The sequence below is a fragment of the Cornus florida genome, unplaced genomic scaffold, assembly GCF_030987335.1.
Source record: "Cornus florida cultivar Cherokee Brave unplaced genomic scaffold, ASM3098733v1 CherokeeBrave_3.0.0_Hap2_Chr08, whole genome shotgun sequence".
Taxonomy (NCBI): domain Eukaryota; kingdom Viridiplantae; phylum Streptophyta; class Magnoliopsida; order Cornales; family Cornaceae; genus Cornus; species Cornus florida.
Window position 1 is genome coordinate 63,826,051 of NW_026775578.1, and position 15,361 is coordinate 63,841,411.

Below are 15,361 nucleotides of genomic sequence, written 5' to 3' on the forward strand. Positions count from 1 at the left end.
AAACCTCTCTAAAATGGTGGATGTCATAAAAAATATGGTCCTTCTCAAATTCAGTTTTCCCCATTTACCATATTTGAACAACTTCCTTTTAATGGTTTATGTAGATATTCCATGGTCGTTCTTGCTTTTCTTTTTCTCCCTTTCCTTACATTACTTTCTATTTCATCCTCACTTTCTCTAGTCTGATCTTGATTCTCACTATAATTAGATAACCCACCATTAGTGCTCACATCTGAAATTTCCTTTTCTAAGCCAATGTTTTCAAGATTATTGTCTCCCAAATTCTCAGCTCCTTCATGATCACCAGTCCAATCTTCATCATCACTGTCAAAAAAACTATACTCAGATCCACCACTATAACTCTCAATGTCCTCTTCTTGCCTCACCTCTTCACCAATATTTTTTTCTTCACTCATCTCTTCACTAATATTCTCTCCTTGCCTTACCTTTACTTCATGGTGTATCACCTCCTCAACATCACTATCCCTATCCAAAATATTACTAGTACATGAAGCTAAACAATATTGAGCCACTTTAACATCAATGTTTATATCAGTACAACCTATCATCATCTCGAATATGATGATCACCTCTTCATCTATTTCTACCAACATTCTTTGATCAGTTCTAGAAAATTTAAAGAAAATATTAAATGTCACACCTTTCTGAACATCATTACTCAACAATACAATAACATTATTATTCAACATGACATAGCTATACTTGTCTGGATTAACATTCCAAATTACATGTATGTGTCCCTCAAAATGAACAATTATATCATGCAATCTGTTAGATGCCATTTCAAATTGGAATAACATACAACAAACATGTCAGCTAATATCTTTAAAAAAAAAAAAAAAAAAAACATGTAAGATAAGTATAAATATATATTACAGTAACAAATTTTATGTCATAACAGATAACCTACTAAACCATGAACATAAAGATGCACTTGAACCAAAACATGAGCATGTAGAAACAATTGAACAACACTTTCAATAAATTAGGATTTATTAACCCTAATTAAAGCATAACCCCAATTATTAACCAATAGTTTCAATAAATTAGGGTTAATAAACCTTAATTTAAGCAAACCCCCAACAAATTAGGGTTAATAAGAAATGAAAGGCAAACAGAAACATAGTTAGATGCAAAAGACCTAAGATACCTAACCAAAAAAAAAAGGGGTTAGATGCAAATACTTAAGATTAGGGTTCTTCAATGACCGTGCTTGTGTCTCTGTTGACAACACCATCCTTACCTCTATTCGCAACACCTTACCTCCATTCATAACATGAAATTAACCAACGATTACAAACACAAATAAGAAAAAAAAAATAGGGTTTTTAACTGTTAGAAGAAAACAGGTTTGATAGTACATACAAGAGCTTTGATGGCCTCTGAAAATGGGTTTATTGTTGAATGAAGGGGGTTTGATGGAGTACAAACATGGTTTTGCTCGTAAATAAAAGGGTTTGGTCGATCAAACTTTGAGGTAAGTTTGATTGGGTTTTGTAATGACCCGGTCATTTTCCTTCCTTTTCTTTTTCTCAGATTTTCACGGATATTTTTTTTCCGTTGATCTTTTCCTTTTTGAGTTTAGTTTCTCATCACTTAGTGTCATCTCAAGTGCTCGGGAATGGTTTTTAAGACTCTTTCTTAGGGATTGACAACTTCCTTAAAAGACAGCGTCATTTTCGCATTTTCATTTTTTCGGCACTTTCACTTTTTGTCCTTTTCCTTATTTTGTTTTTTCCCCGTTTGTCACTTTTGGGCACAACTTCACTTTTTGTGTTCAGAGTTGATTTTTGACTTCACGTATCTTCATTCTAAGTAGTTTCGACGAAATACGTATCTTTACGTTTGCAGAAAAGTACTTTGGTTGCTCCCGGTGTCCATAGGGATATGGATGCACAGTTCTTCAGAAACATTTTCCTTTCTTGGGGTATTTTTCGTAAATATCTTTTAAAGATATTTTATTTTAGGAGTTTTTAAGAAAATATTTTTCTGGGTCATTAGTGCAGTTATCACTTTTTGGATGGGCCATTGTGCAATTAATGAAAGTTATTGTTAAATGCCTTGTTCTGAGCCCGAATCCTTGTATGGGATTCATTTTCACTTTTTGTCAAGTCGGGTACTCTTATAATTTTCTTCTGGTCGTTTTTCCCAATTTCAGGGTTTCCGGCCCCGGTTGCCTCCGAACTTGTTTGGGGCATATCTCTCTGCTCGGGACTTGGTTTTTGATGTCGTTTCTTCCATTGTTCATTTTATCTCATTTCAGTTCTTTTTTGTTTACAGTGTTTTACGGTTTGACAGCGTCTAAATAGGGGGTGAGATAAGAAAAATCAGATATTTTATTCTTCTTCCTCCATCTTGGCCGGCAGTCATGGAAGCCCATGGGGATGCCACATTCTCTCTTTTCTTTTGGACTTCTTCCCTTTGTTAAAAAGTCGTAGTGCCTTTGTGTTTTATGTTTGTCTTGACGACGCACATCTTTCCCCCTCATTAGAATCCATTTTTGGCCATTTTTTGAGTTCCGGTTTGAGGTCAAGTTTGGATTTTGGTATATCATCTTTGGAGTTTAATGTTCACTGTCTTGTCCCCGACATAACCTAGGAGTGTCGTCGGATTCAGAGCACTTTTCTTTCGGTGGGGAATTGAGATTTCATCTTAAATAGAGGTAGGGGATGTTATAGTTTATATTTTTGTTATCTTGTATGCTATTGATGTTTATACAACTTGTACGCATGCTTTAGTTCAAGTTCTGGAATTTAATTTAATTATTTTCTATATTTAAGATTTAATTCTCATGATGGTGTACAACTTAGAATTAAATTGTGGCATGCTAGAAAATTTGGCTTTAGTATGTTTGTTAACATATATTAAATTTGGATTATTTGAAAAAGAATTGCAACTTTTATTTAATAATTTTCTTTTGTGAAAGTTTAATTCTCATGGTCGTACCTTGCATGGAATTAACTTGTGATATGCTATTAAATTAAGTCTTGGCATGTTCTTTAACATACTTTAATTTGAGAGCATTTAGATAAATATGAAAATTTAGAGATTTTAATTAAAAGAATTAATTAAAATCTATTTAATTGTTCCATTGGCTAAATTAAGTTTTTAACTTGATATTGTTGATAACCATGCCATGTTCTTTAACATACATTAAATTGAGGCCATTTAGAATTGTTTTAAAATCTAGAGATTTTAATTAAAATGAATTAATTAAAATCTATTTAATGGTTCCTTTGATATAATCAAGTATTTGAATAGATATAACTTGTGTAGAGAAGTTATTTGATTTAGTAGATTAATAAACTCTTGTGATTTCATAGTATTATGAATGTGAATGCTTATTATGCATTATTGGAAGTTAAATTGCTAACTTGTTGCTATGTAGTAGTAATATGAGATTCTTATGAATTATTAATACTATTAGCCTTGTAAACTTATTGTTACAATGTCGTAGAATTAGTGTTTAAAATTTACCATGGAGGCATGATTTAAATTGTTAAGTAGATAATATTATATTGTACATTGTATCATAGTAAAGACTTGACATTTTATATGCCATTTTAGAATTGAAACTCTAAGGCATGGATTGTGTAGTTTCAACCTACTTGTGCATGGAAGGTGGTTTCGTGCATCATTTAATTGTGTATAAGTTGTGAACTTAGGACATTGTTAAGAATTGGTGGCTAAGGTTTGGCTCTAGTACGGGGACAAGAGTCCTCTAAGTCAATTGTACGTGCATTGGGTAGGCTGCCCAGGGGTTAGTAGCCCAAAAGTAGCCTTTGTGTCGGTCTGATCCGATTGATGTCCAAGTATATCCGCCTTTGCTGATTTTGCACTTTAGATTTCAAGTTGATAACTTTGAGAATCTATGTCTTGATGTGTTGTATTATAAATCCTAATTTTACTAAATTGTTGTATTTAATTGTTATCGCACTTTAAATTTCAAGTTGATGACTTTGAGAATCTATATCTTGTTGCGTTGTATAACATGTTTCTATGTTATTTAAATTACATGAATGATGTGATTTTATGCTAGGAATGATCTAAGGTAGCTTAGGATGCTCCCTGAGTCTCACCTTTGACATAGATGTTGGTGGCATGACCCTTTGGAATTGTTTCACATTAATGTGATAAGTTTGTAAAACGTTAGGTCCTTGCATGCTCATCTCCTATGAGTAGCTTTATGTTACTCACCCCAAAGTTACTGAGGTCATTTTTCAGGTACATGATTCAAGATTTGAGGATTTGCATTTGCCTTGGGTGATTTGTAGACTTGGAGTCCATTTAAATGTATTCTTGTTCACATGCAAGTGTTAGCATGTTTGAGTTTTACCTTTAAAGTTGTAATACTTAGTTAGGTTCAATTATGTCATTTTTGCCTTATGTTATGTAAAGTGCACTTGGATACACTATTTGGAACCTATTTGATATGTATGATTTGAGGCCAAAACTACAAACTTTAAAGTTTAAGTGTATGCATTTAAATTTCAAATTTTGCCTTTGAAATGTAATTTTTCTAACTTGGAGGTTTGACATGTGATTTGGAGTAAATGATATGTAATGATGCCACAAGCCATTGTAACACACTTCATTTTGTAAAATATACTTGTTGGCATGCTTGTATAGCTTTAAATCTTATTTTTGGACCAAATTCATGTTGGAGTTTGAGGCTTGGGTGAAGCCTTAACAATTCTTGTTCATAACAGGTTTTTCAGCACCATTTCAAGTCATTTCAGCTGATCGAAAGGTCATTTCAGTCGACTGATGGCTTTTGGGAATTTCATTGAACAGTAAAACACAAATTTCAGTAGCCAAAATCACTGTTTTGGTCCATTTCGGTCGACTGATGCCTTATTTTGGTCTACCGAAGTGACCTCCCCTCAAAAACCAACTTTCAGGAAAATTTATGTTCATTTTGGTCGACCGAAATGCCATTTCGTTTCGGTCGACTGAAATAGCTCTCATGCACCAACTTTCCAGATTTTGTTTCAACATTAATGTTCCGACTTCAAATGGTCATAACTTCTTCATTTCTAAACCAAATGGGGTGATTCTTGAGCCTAAACTCAAGAATTTTGAGTCAGCTCTCCAATGGTACTAATTTCATTCTCAGATTCAAATCACAGTGGGAGTTATTTATATTTTAGTAAGGTAGTGTTAGTTTTTACTTAAACCGGGAAAAAGGGCATTTTTGTGGAATTCTTGGCCAAAGTTTTTAGAACCTCTTGGAATGTTGTGAAATGATTAGATTAGGTTGTATTCACTTTGTTTGACTTATTTAGAGTAAATTTTCTCCTTTTATTTGTGAATTGACTATTTTGCCCTTAATTGACGGATTTTGCCCGTTTTGACTCTCGTTTGCTCATTCACTTTTCTTTGAGTTCTGTGATTTTATGGAAGGTCACTTTGGTATCTTGGGGATGATTTATATCTCTATAGACTTTGGTTTTATCTTTCGCTTTCGCATTCTGGATTCGTTATCGGGTCAACATTTAGTTCATTACTAACGCACCGAGTTAAAAACTTGGGCCGTCACAGGTTTGATGGTGGTTGTGTATGCTTAGTGGTTAGGGTTCTATTGAAAGGTTTTCATTGTCACGTGGTTCTGTATGTGTTAGATGCAGAGCGATAGATGTGTGGAGCGGAAAGGGAAAGGAAAGGAAAAGTTTAAGAAACTGAACGGTTTGTGTGTTTGGTTTTGTGTGTATGATGAGTACTATGGAGTTAGAGCGAGAGAGAGATATTGACAGTGATCTGGTGGGAGTTGAGTGATAAATAGGAGTTGTTTTGTCTTTTAAGATTATCTATATTTTGTGTTAAATTGTATTAAAAATGAAGAGTAAAATGGTCAATTCGCATGGGTAAGAGCCCAAAAAGTAAATTAATATGTAAGCAAAAATTAAAATCAAAATGTTCATTTAGGAGAAATATGATCTAACCTTGAATGGTATCAATATAATTTATCCCAAGACTCCGTTTGTTTGGATGTAAAATATTTTTTAGGAAAATATTTTTATTTGATGGTGTTTGGTTGTCGTAAAATATTTACGAAGAAAAAAAATACTAAAATTTAATAAAAATAATTTATCTATTAATTTTCGACAAATTATTTTACATATCTCGTTCGATAAATTCGACCTTAATTTGAACGTAGATCTTTACCGAATACCAAAAAATTAAAAATTAAAAAATATTTTACCTTAAAAATTTTTTTTTACGTGAGCAATGTTTTTGCAAAAAGTGTTAGGACCACTTTCATTGTGAATGTGAATTTTTGCAAAAAGTGTTATCAAGCTGACGCGGAAACCTTGTCAAGTTGTTTTTATTTTAGGTTCAGAGATCTTTCTTGTAATATTACTAATAATTTGCTTGGCTCGTCCTCCCGCAGAGGAAGACTTAACTTTGCCTCTAAGGCAAAAATTAGGGTTTCTGATTGCATTTTCAAAAATCAAAACACCAAATCACAACCGAATCTCCTCTCTCTAAACTCTCTCCTCTCTCTAAATTCCCTCATCTCTCCATAGCACACACACACAAACTTTTGCCAAACCCGATCTGAGTGTCCAATCTCGAGCCTTCCTACACCGCAAAGCCGTTAATTTGAATCACTTCCTGTGATGATCGTATCTATTCAACCGACTGTTTCAATCTCTCATACCAAGTGGTTACAACTCTCTATACCACCTTCCGATTGTTCTCAATCCAAAGATCCAAGAATCGAGTAATCTTGATAAATATACAAGATTGTAGATTTGTAGTGATTGATTATGGATGTTGAGGGAAACAAGCGTGTGTTCCAACGTCTGGGGCCTTCAAGCGATAACAAAAACCAGAGGGTTTGTTACCATTGGAGGGCAGGCAAGTGCAGTAGGTTCCCCTGTCCTTTCTTGCATAGAGAATTAACGCCGGCGCAACCATCACAGCCGCCCATCAGCAACGGAATAGGAACGTCGAAGCGGCCTCATGGGTTTGCCGACGACCAGCATTTTATCCGGCGGAATACTAATTTTAACAATTCTTCGACATGGGGGCGAGTTCATGGCAATAGGGTTCTGAAGAAGACAGAGAAAGTGTGTAATTTTTGGCTTCAGGGAAGTTGTAATTATGGGGACAAGTGCAGGTTTTTGCATATTTGGAGTACTGGAGATTGTTTTTCATTGTTGACACAGCTTGAAGGACATCAGAAGGTGGTGATGTTTGTTATACACTTATATGTCAATTCAATTGTTTATTTGTTAACTTTGAACTTTTTCTGGGATTTGGATTTGATGAATGTTGGGCTGTTCTTTAACGAAATTTACATTCTTTATCTGGAAAGGGGTACTGATTCTTGGCATTATTACTTTTTGTCTTTGTATTGCTGCAATAGTTGGGTTAATTAGTGGTGCATTGAACAGGTTGTTACCGGGATTACTATGCCATCTGGGTCCGATAAGCTTTATACTGGGAGTAAAGATGAGACCATGAGGGTCTGGGATTGCCAGTCTGGGCAGGTTGGTGTTCATCTTTTGTGATTCTTTATTGGACCAAATTTTTATTTTTATTTTCTTTTAATCACTTAATGCTCTTTTGATGTGGAAAAGATGTTGGAGATGAAAAGAAACTAAAGCTTTTAATTTTAGACTTATGATTGGTTGGAACTTGTAGTTATGGATGTACAATTGCATATCCATCTAACATGGTTCATTTCATTAGGGCTGTCTGGTGCATCATCGTAACATGCATTTTGAATAAAAATAGAATATGTCTAATTTGTGCTTGTTTTGGAAAATTGAAATTAAAATACGTGCTAAGATAAGTACAATAAAAAAGAATGACACCTTGGAAACAGGAGCTAACACACAAAAGCGCAGTTAGTTTAGTTGTTATGAGTATTTGTCTTTCATAAAACAAAGCAAATTTCCACGTGTGAATATATATTGAAAAAGAAATGGGATCATATTTATTTTCGTTTCCTTGATTTTATTGGCTACTAAATGGATTGTGGTGTATTCCATTCATATATTGTTGTGTCTTTGTTTTCTGTAGTGTGCCGCTGTGAGTAATTTGGGTGGTGAAGTAGGTTGTATGCTCAGTGAAGGGCCATGGGTATTTGTGGGCCTACCAAATCTCGTTAAGGTAAGGTGTGAAACAAAAAATTTGTTCCTTTTGTCTTGACTTAGTTCATTTTTATTGTTTTTGTTTCTTTTAAGCTTATAAGCTGCAGGAGTAAGCTATTTTCCTGTTTGTTGGGCTTGTGATGGTGATATTGCAGGCATGGAATACTCAAACGTCTAGTGGTCTAAATCTTAGTGGACCTGTTGGACAAGTCTATTCCCTGGTTGTGGGGAATGATTTGCTCTTTGCGGGTACACAGGTACTCTTTTTATCATAGTAGATTGTATTAGTTTTTCTGGTTTACTGTATTATTCTGTTTACATAGTCTACCTGATCGTATAGGGGTTTTTAGTGATAGATTGCACAAGTTCAAGAGGACCAGATCTCTGTGTAACTTTTGCAATTTATTGTGTTTTCATGGATGAATTACTACAAAACGACTTCTATAGGAAGTCACTGTGCTGTGTATTGGTTAGTTAAGGTTTTCCACAATACATACATGCATACTTATATGTATGTTCTCCCAAAAATCATGGTTATCTGGAGACTCTAGTGCCCTAGACTCTTGCTGGAGTTAGAATTGTGCCTCTGCAACTTGGAACCTGCTAACGAAATCCGTTGCATGCTTAATTTAGTTTTTGTTCCTTCTTTCTCTGGCATTTGCATGTTTTTCATTTCATGAAAGGAGAACTTCTGCTGCAGGATGGAACTATATTGGCATGGAGATTTAATGCAACCACCAACTGCTTTGAAGAGGCTGCATCACTTAAGGGTCACACTCTGGCAGTTGTGACACTTGTTGTTGGAGCTAATAGGCTATACTCTGGTTCCATGGATCATTCTATAAGAGTAAGTTTGTAATAGTGAAAAATGCATCCCAGTTATCTGTGATTGTTAAGAAGAGGTTTTAGATGACTTTGGGCATCATTGTAATATTGCTCGAGACTTGTCATTTCTTACATTTTGTTTTCATATCTGCTTTTTGCTTATAGGTATGGAGCCTTGAAAACTTGGAGTGTGTACAGACTCTGACAGAGCATACTTCAGTTGTAATGTCTGTTCTATGCTGGGATCAATTTTTATTATCATGTTCACTTGACAAGACAATAAAGGTTTGTGTTTTTACTTAATAATGATGATGATAACATTCTTGCACCTATATGGGTTGTAACATCTGTTACTTATTCATTTAATTTTTCGTGTTTGTGCAGGTGTGGGTTGCTACTGGGAGTGGGAACCTAGATGTAACATACACCCACAACGAAGAACATGTAAGTTTATGTTAAAGTATCTCCATTGTCTTATATATATTTGTGTGTGTCTTTCTGTTAAAAAAATAAAAAAAAAAATAAAAAATTTTAGGCCAGCTTTTTGGCCCCCCTTTTGCAGGACTTCTAATTTTGACAATGACATTAAATTAAAAGGTGTTGCTTATGCCTGGAATATTTACATACATACTTATCAAAAAAAAAAAAAAATTTACATAAGTTCGTTGTTACTTAATTAACCTGAAGATGCTATTAGGTCCTGGTGTTAAAGTCTTTTTTTTTGGTCACTCCTGTGTATAACGGCCTTTTATATTCTCTTATTTGAATTTGTAAGGTTTATTATTTATTAGGAGTGAATTTTTACTTTTAATTCAGTATTACTTCTTTGTTGTGTAAACTAAAAATTTTAGGCAAGCTTTCTGGCCCCCCTTTTGCAGGACTTCTAATTTTGACAATGACATTAAATTAAAAGGTGTTGCTCATGCCAGGAATATTTACATACATACTTATCAAAAAAAAAAAAATTTACTAAGTTCGTTGGTACTTGATTAACCTGAAGATGCTATTAGGTCCTGGTGTTAAAGTCTTTTTTTTTTTGGTCACTCCTGTGTATAACGGCCTTTTATATTCTCTTATTTGAATTTGTAAGGTTTATTATTTATTAGGAGTGAATTTTTACTTTTAATTCAGTATTACTTCTTTGTTGTGTAAACTAAGTTATTCGAGTAGTTTTGTTGTTCTACTGAAACTTCCCATTTTTTAGTCTACATGAACATAAATTTAGTTTGAGGTTGTTTTCAAACAAATAATAATCCTGAATTTAATAGTTGGTTTAACTCTAGCATGCAATGAGTGGAAATAAATCATTTATTAGCTAATCCCATGTGGTTGGGGTGTAATGATTTGTTAAGTTGAGCTGTATGCATAGAAAAATCCTTTAGGACAAACTATCTTTTATGGAACTATAGGACCACTAAGAATATATATCTATATATATATATATTATCTTTAGTTAATAAGTCGATGTACTTTGTAGTGTTCCCTTTTCACTCCCAATGGTCTCTTAAGTTACATGGACAGTCAATGTGTGAGGAACATTCATGTCATTCTGTCATGGTTATGGATATAGGGTGCGTACATTTCCCAACAGACAGTGGTTGAACCAGAAATTTCAGTTCACGTGAATGCAGGGAGGATTATTAATATGTAAATTTTTGTTTAAAAACATTATAAATAATTGAAATATTTTTTTCATTGCAATATATGTTTGAAATGATAAAAACCATGATCTATATAAGGTCTTGAAAAATTATAGATGGTCCAAATATTTTACTTCTGGATTGCAAGTACCATTGGATGGCGAGAAAGAGAACAATTTAATCAACCTTGTCTAATTTGATACTTAAAATCCATGGAAGAATGGGAATTAGTGGAAGATGTTCCCAATAATGCAGAACTGGCTAAAGCAAAGTTACTTCTTATAGGGGAAGAAGTAACCTTCTTTTAGGATTAACTAGAGCAACTAGGAAAATTATAGATAATAATAATAATAAAAGATTTCTATAAAATGTCCAAATTCAAGTTCTTTTCAACATAATACCAAATTATTTCTTTTTGTAAATGATTTGAATCTTGAAGATTCAGTTAGAATCAGGATTCAAACAAAAGGTACAGAAATGAAACTTGATTCCTGTTATTTAGCAATTCACTGAAAACCGTCCTGCCTTTATCGTAAGAAATCATAGCAAGATAAGATAAGGAAAGGCTGTAATCGTCATTAACTTAAAAGACTAAATGAACATCTTGAATTTGATGGGTATTTTATACCTGGAAAAGATGTTCTGCTTAATCAAACTAAAGGTACTAAAATTTATCGTAAATTTGAGTGTGAATCAGGATTTTGGCAAATTAAATTAACTGAAGACCCAAATTATTGAAACATTAAGGAGAATCTGTCTGAACGTCTTATTTGATTTTTAATCAACATAAGGATGTACAAATTTTTGATGAAGGAAGTACAAAAGTAAAATCGTAGCAACCAGTTCGTCTGAAACATAAGGCTATATATTGGTTAATAGTAGCTTTCTGTTCAGCTATATTATTAGCTAGTATTTATAAGATGTTCCAGGCAATATGGGAAGTGTACATTTTTCATAGCAGTAGCTTCTTGATTAGAATTTTTGCTAGATTCTCCTTTAAGGATCTAGCTTCTCTGAAATTTAACCAATAAAATTTGGCCGAACAATATAGACAATTTCCTTCAAATTGCTAATTTAATTGAAAATGATTTTCCTGACTTGTCAAAAAAAAAATAAAAATGTTTTTCCTGTTTCACTATTCAAAAAAAATAAAAGAATCTGTTTGTTTGAAGAAGCAAAAACTATTCTTTCTCAAGACGATTTTGAATTCCTTCATCCAAATATTGAAGATCACTAGAGAAGGTTACTCATTCCCCTTAAGAAGAAATCAGGGGGAGGAAAATTGAACTGAGTCGATATTCAGTCTCAAAGAAAATTGATTATATGAAATACAAAATATCTAAGAGAGCTTGATGACAAAAAAAAAAAAAAAACACGAAAAGTATCATAGTTAAATTTCTAAAAATATCTCTGCAAAACATTAAATGCAGCCTCATCCTTGTCTCATTGCAGCTTAGGATAGCCGCCTACGTCTAGTGTAGGTTCTTAGGCTAGCCTTAGGGTCTTCATCAGGGCTTTAATGGGAGTTTTAGATTTGAACTTGAGAAAATCTTTTAACTTGTGTGTCAAGATGTTGTGGAAGACATCTTCTTTTAAATGTAATGGAGAATCGGTGGATCATCTTCTTTTGCACTGTCCAGTGGCTTTTGATTGTTGGTGTCTATTGTTAGGCATGTTTGGGGTGTCGTGGGTGATGCCTAGATCTACGAGAGGATTGATTGAGGCTTGGAGAGGATGCTTTGTGGGAGGTCATGCTCGTGGGTTTTAGAGGATGGCGCCGTTGTGTTTATGGTGGTGTCTATGGAGGAAGCGGAATAAAAGATCCTTTGAAGGAGTGGAATCCTCGATTGTGGTTCTTAAGTCAACTTTTATTACATCTTTATGCTTTTGGGGTTCCGGAAGGCATTGTTCCTCCCCGGAGGAGACAATTGATTTGATTTCTTCTTTGGGTCCATAGGATCCTTTTGTTACTCATGTATGCGTTCCCCTTTTGAACGCTTTTTATTGAATTTGCTTATTTATTAAAAAAAAAAAAAAGATGTTGTGGAGGAAGTTTGTTGAGCGGGTAAAGAGAACAATGGAGGTTTGGTTTTTCTTGTTGCTGAGTGTGTTGGTAACTTATTTGGGTACTGTGTATAGATATTGTGAAAGAAGTATGATGAGACTGGGTAAGGCGAACTATGAGGGTTTGGTTTGTCTTGTTGCGGTTTCACAACTCTTCTGAAAGAAGGCATTTTTTTAATGAACACAGTGACAATATCTCTACTGATGCAGTTGACATCCTGTTTATCACTATAGCCTTCAATTTCGTTTCAGCCTTAAAGAATATGCAGTGGCTGCAAGAAGCACTCTGAAAACTTCTGTGAAATGTTTTACCTATAATGTGCTCCACAGCCCAAGAAATGATATAATTTGGATCACCAGCATGGAAAATGGCATTTGGGTAAGAGACACAGCCATACTCTGGAGGTGAAAGAACACTTTAAAACAGATGATAACCTTCTCTCTATAAAAAATTATGGCTAACTTATGAGATCACACCAATCTGCAACAATCTTTCCTGAGCTTAGTCTATTTTAAAAAAAATAGTCAGCCACAAGTTTATAGCAGTCCTCCCTACTCTGCTTTATCTAATCTCTATCAGCAGAATTAAAAAATCTAGTCTGGAACCGTAGTAATAGGTTTTGGTTACTAATCAAAATGTGAGGGAGACATTAAGAGTAGCACCTTTAGTGATAAGATGAGAGAGTAAATTTAGGTGTTATGGACTTGTACAAAAAATACTTACTTATTGATGCACTGGTAAGAAGAGGAAGACTTATTTGCAAAGAAGGTAGGAGAGGGTGTGGGAAAATGATATTAACACGGGATGAAATTATTAGAAATGATTTTAACAAGTTAAATATTGCAGGAGAGATGGCTTGTAATAGAAAAGAATGGAAAAAGAGAATACATGTGGCCGACCCCATTGATATGATTGGTCACTCTGTACCTGGCTGGGATTGTTCTGTTTGGAGGTGGGAGTAGTTAATCTTGAAGCTGATTTCTAAATTTTGTGCTGAGAAATAAATAATCAAGGCGTGGGTCTTTTTACTTATGGGTGATGTCGATCTTCTGTTACCTTTGTGTTGCCCTCATAACCCGATTGAAGTTGGAGAAGTCTCTGTATCATCTGATGTTTGGCTAATGGAGATTCTCACCTGTATATCAGATAGCTGACCTAATGCCGCCAAACCTTAATTGTCCAACTGAAGAACCTTACTAGGTTCAAATAAAATACACTTTTGGTTTGTAAAATCAACTATCTGGCATGCTGTTGACAAACCAAATATATGGTCAAGTAGGTTTTTCAGATATGCATTTGCTCATGCCACCCGGTAATGGGAGGAAAAGATTGTCAGCATTTCCATCCTTGGCCTTTTTTGAGTCATGTGAAAACACAATATTGCATTTGTTTAATGGGTAGAATTGATCTGGGCATTGTTATTTGTGCTATTAGGCATTGTTATTTGTGCTATTATGGAATCTGAGCTTTTGTCCTAGTTTTGAGGCAGTGGACAATCTGTTTGGTCCTAATGGCTTTCCATCACATGATTAGGATTTTGAGGTACTTTAATTTCTTATGGTAGAAGAGATGACCATGTTCCATGGAATATGTAGGAATCTCTGACCATGTTCCATGGAATATGTAGGAATCTCCAAAGTGGTACAAGCGCATCATTGTTAATACAGTTGGCTGATACGTTTGCTGTCTGTCAAAGTCTTGATATTGCAGTTCTGTTTTAAAAATAATCGTCTTTAAGTATGTTCTTAGAAATAAACATGATGTTAAATTGTTTGACCTGCCTGGTACAGGGCTTGCTCACCCTCTGTGGGATGCACGATTCAGAAGGCAAGCCGGTCTTGCTGTGCGCTTGCAATGACAATTCTGTCCGTGCCTATGACTTGCCATCGTAAGTTTCTATATTCAATTTTATATTATTGTATCAGATGTAAATTCACATGTTCCTTTCATGTTCAATTTTTATAAATTCTCGTACTTTCTACTTTTTCCATTTTAAATGGAGTTCTGTTTTACTTGATATAGTTTTTCTGAGAGGGGCAAGATATATGCAAAGCAGGAGATTCGATCCATACAGATAGGTCCTGGTGGTCTGTTTTTTACTGGTGATGGAACCGGTCAAGTGAGAGTATGGAAGTGGTTGGCTGAACCAACTCCCGCTGCTTGATGAACTGCAATAAATTACATTTATGTTAACCATGATGTATTTCTTTTCTGATTTATTTTGATTCTTCTTTATAAGGTGCAGCTTATGGAAGATATCCTAAAATGTCGGTAACAGTTTTGAGTCTATATTGTTAGTTTTTTAGTCTCATAAAAACCATTGGCAACTGCTTTAGCATGTACTGTAATTGTAGAAGAGAGACTTTCTGGTCAGTAAAGATTTGTGTCCCTTGCATTTGTTCGTGCTACGCTTGCACTGTGGTATTTCTGTGACTACATCTGAGTTTGTAAATGTTCCAGAATTCCCAGTGTTTGCACAATATAAAGTTGCTTTCTGATGAAATTATAGACTTGTTAGCCTAGTTTTGAAGTGCTTATTTTTCTTTTATGATCGATTTTTTGTGGCTGGTGAGCATGTAATGAACAGAAAGCAAGTATGTTTCTAACCAATCTTGTTATTAGATCATCAAATTTACAGGAGCGGTTTCCACTTCTTTATGTAATGGTCTTTTTATTTCTGTTTTCCTCAAGGCTAGGCTTTGGAATGT

At 34.4% G+C, this 15,361-nt stretch overlaps 1 protein-coding gene across 1 annotated transcript; it reads left to right on the plus strand.

Annotated features, from left to right (window-relative positions):
* Positions 1 to 6,372: 6,372 nt before the first annotated feature.
* Positions 6,373 to 15,156, plus strand: LOC132271892 (zinc finger CCCH domain-containing protein 48-like). Its single transcript, XM_059773399.1, has 9 exons — positions 6,373 to 7,211; positions 7,422 to 7,517; positions 8,053 to 8,142; positions 8,279 to 8,380; positions 8,824 to 8,970; positions 9,114 to 9,233; positions 9,333 to 9,392; positions 14,444 to 14,541; positions 14,676 to 15,156. The coding sequence occupies exons 1-9, from the start codon at positions 6,792 to 6,794 to the stop codon at positions 14,815 to 14,817; spliced, it is 1,275 nt and encodes a 424-aa protein (XP_059629382.1). The 5' UTR covers positions 6,373 to 6,791; the 3' UTR covers positions 14,818 to 15,156.
* The last annotated feature ends 205 nt before the right edge of the window (positions 15,157 to 15,361 follow it).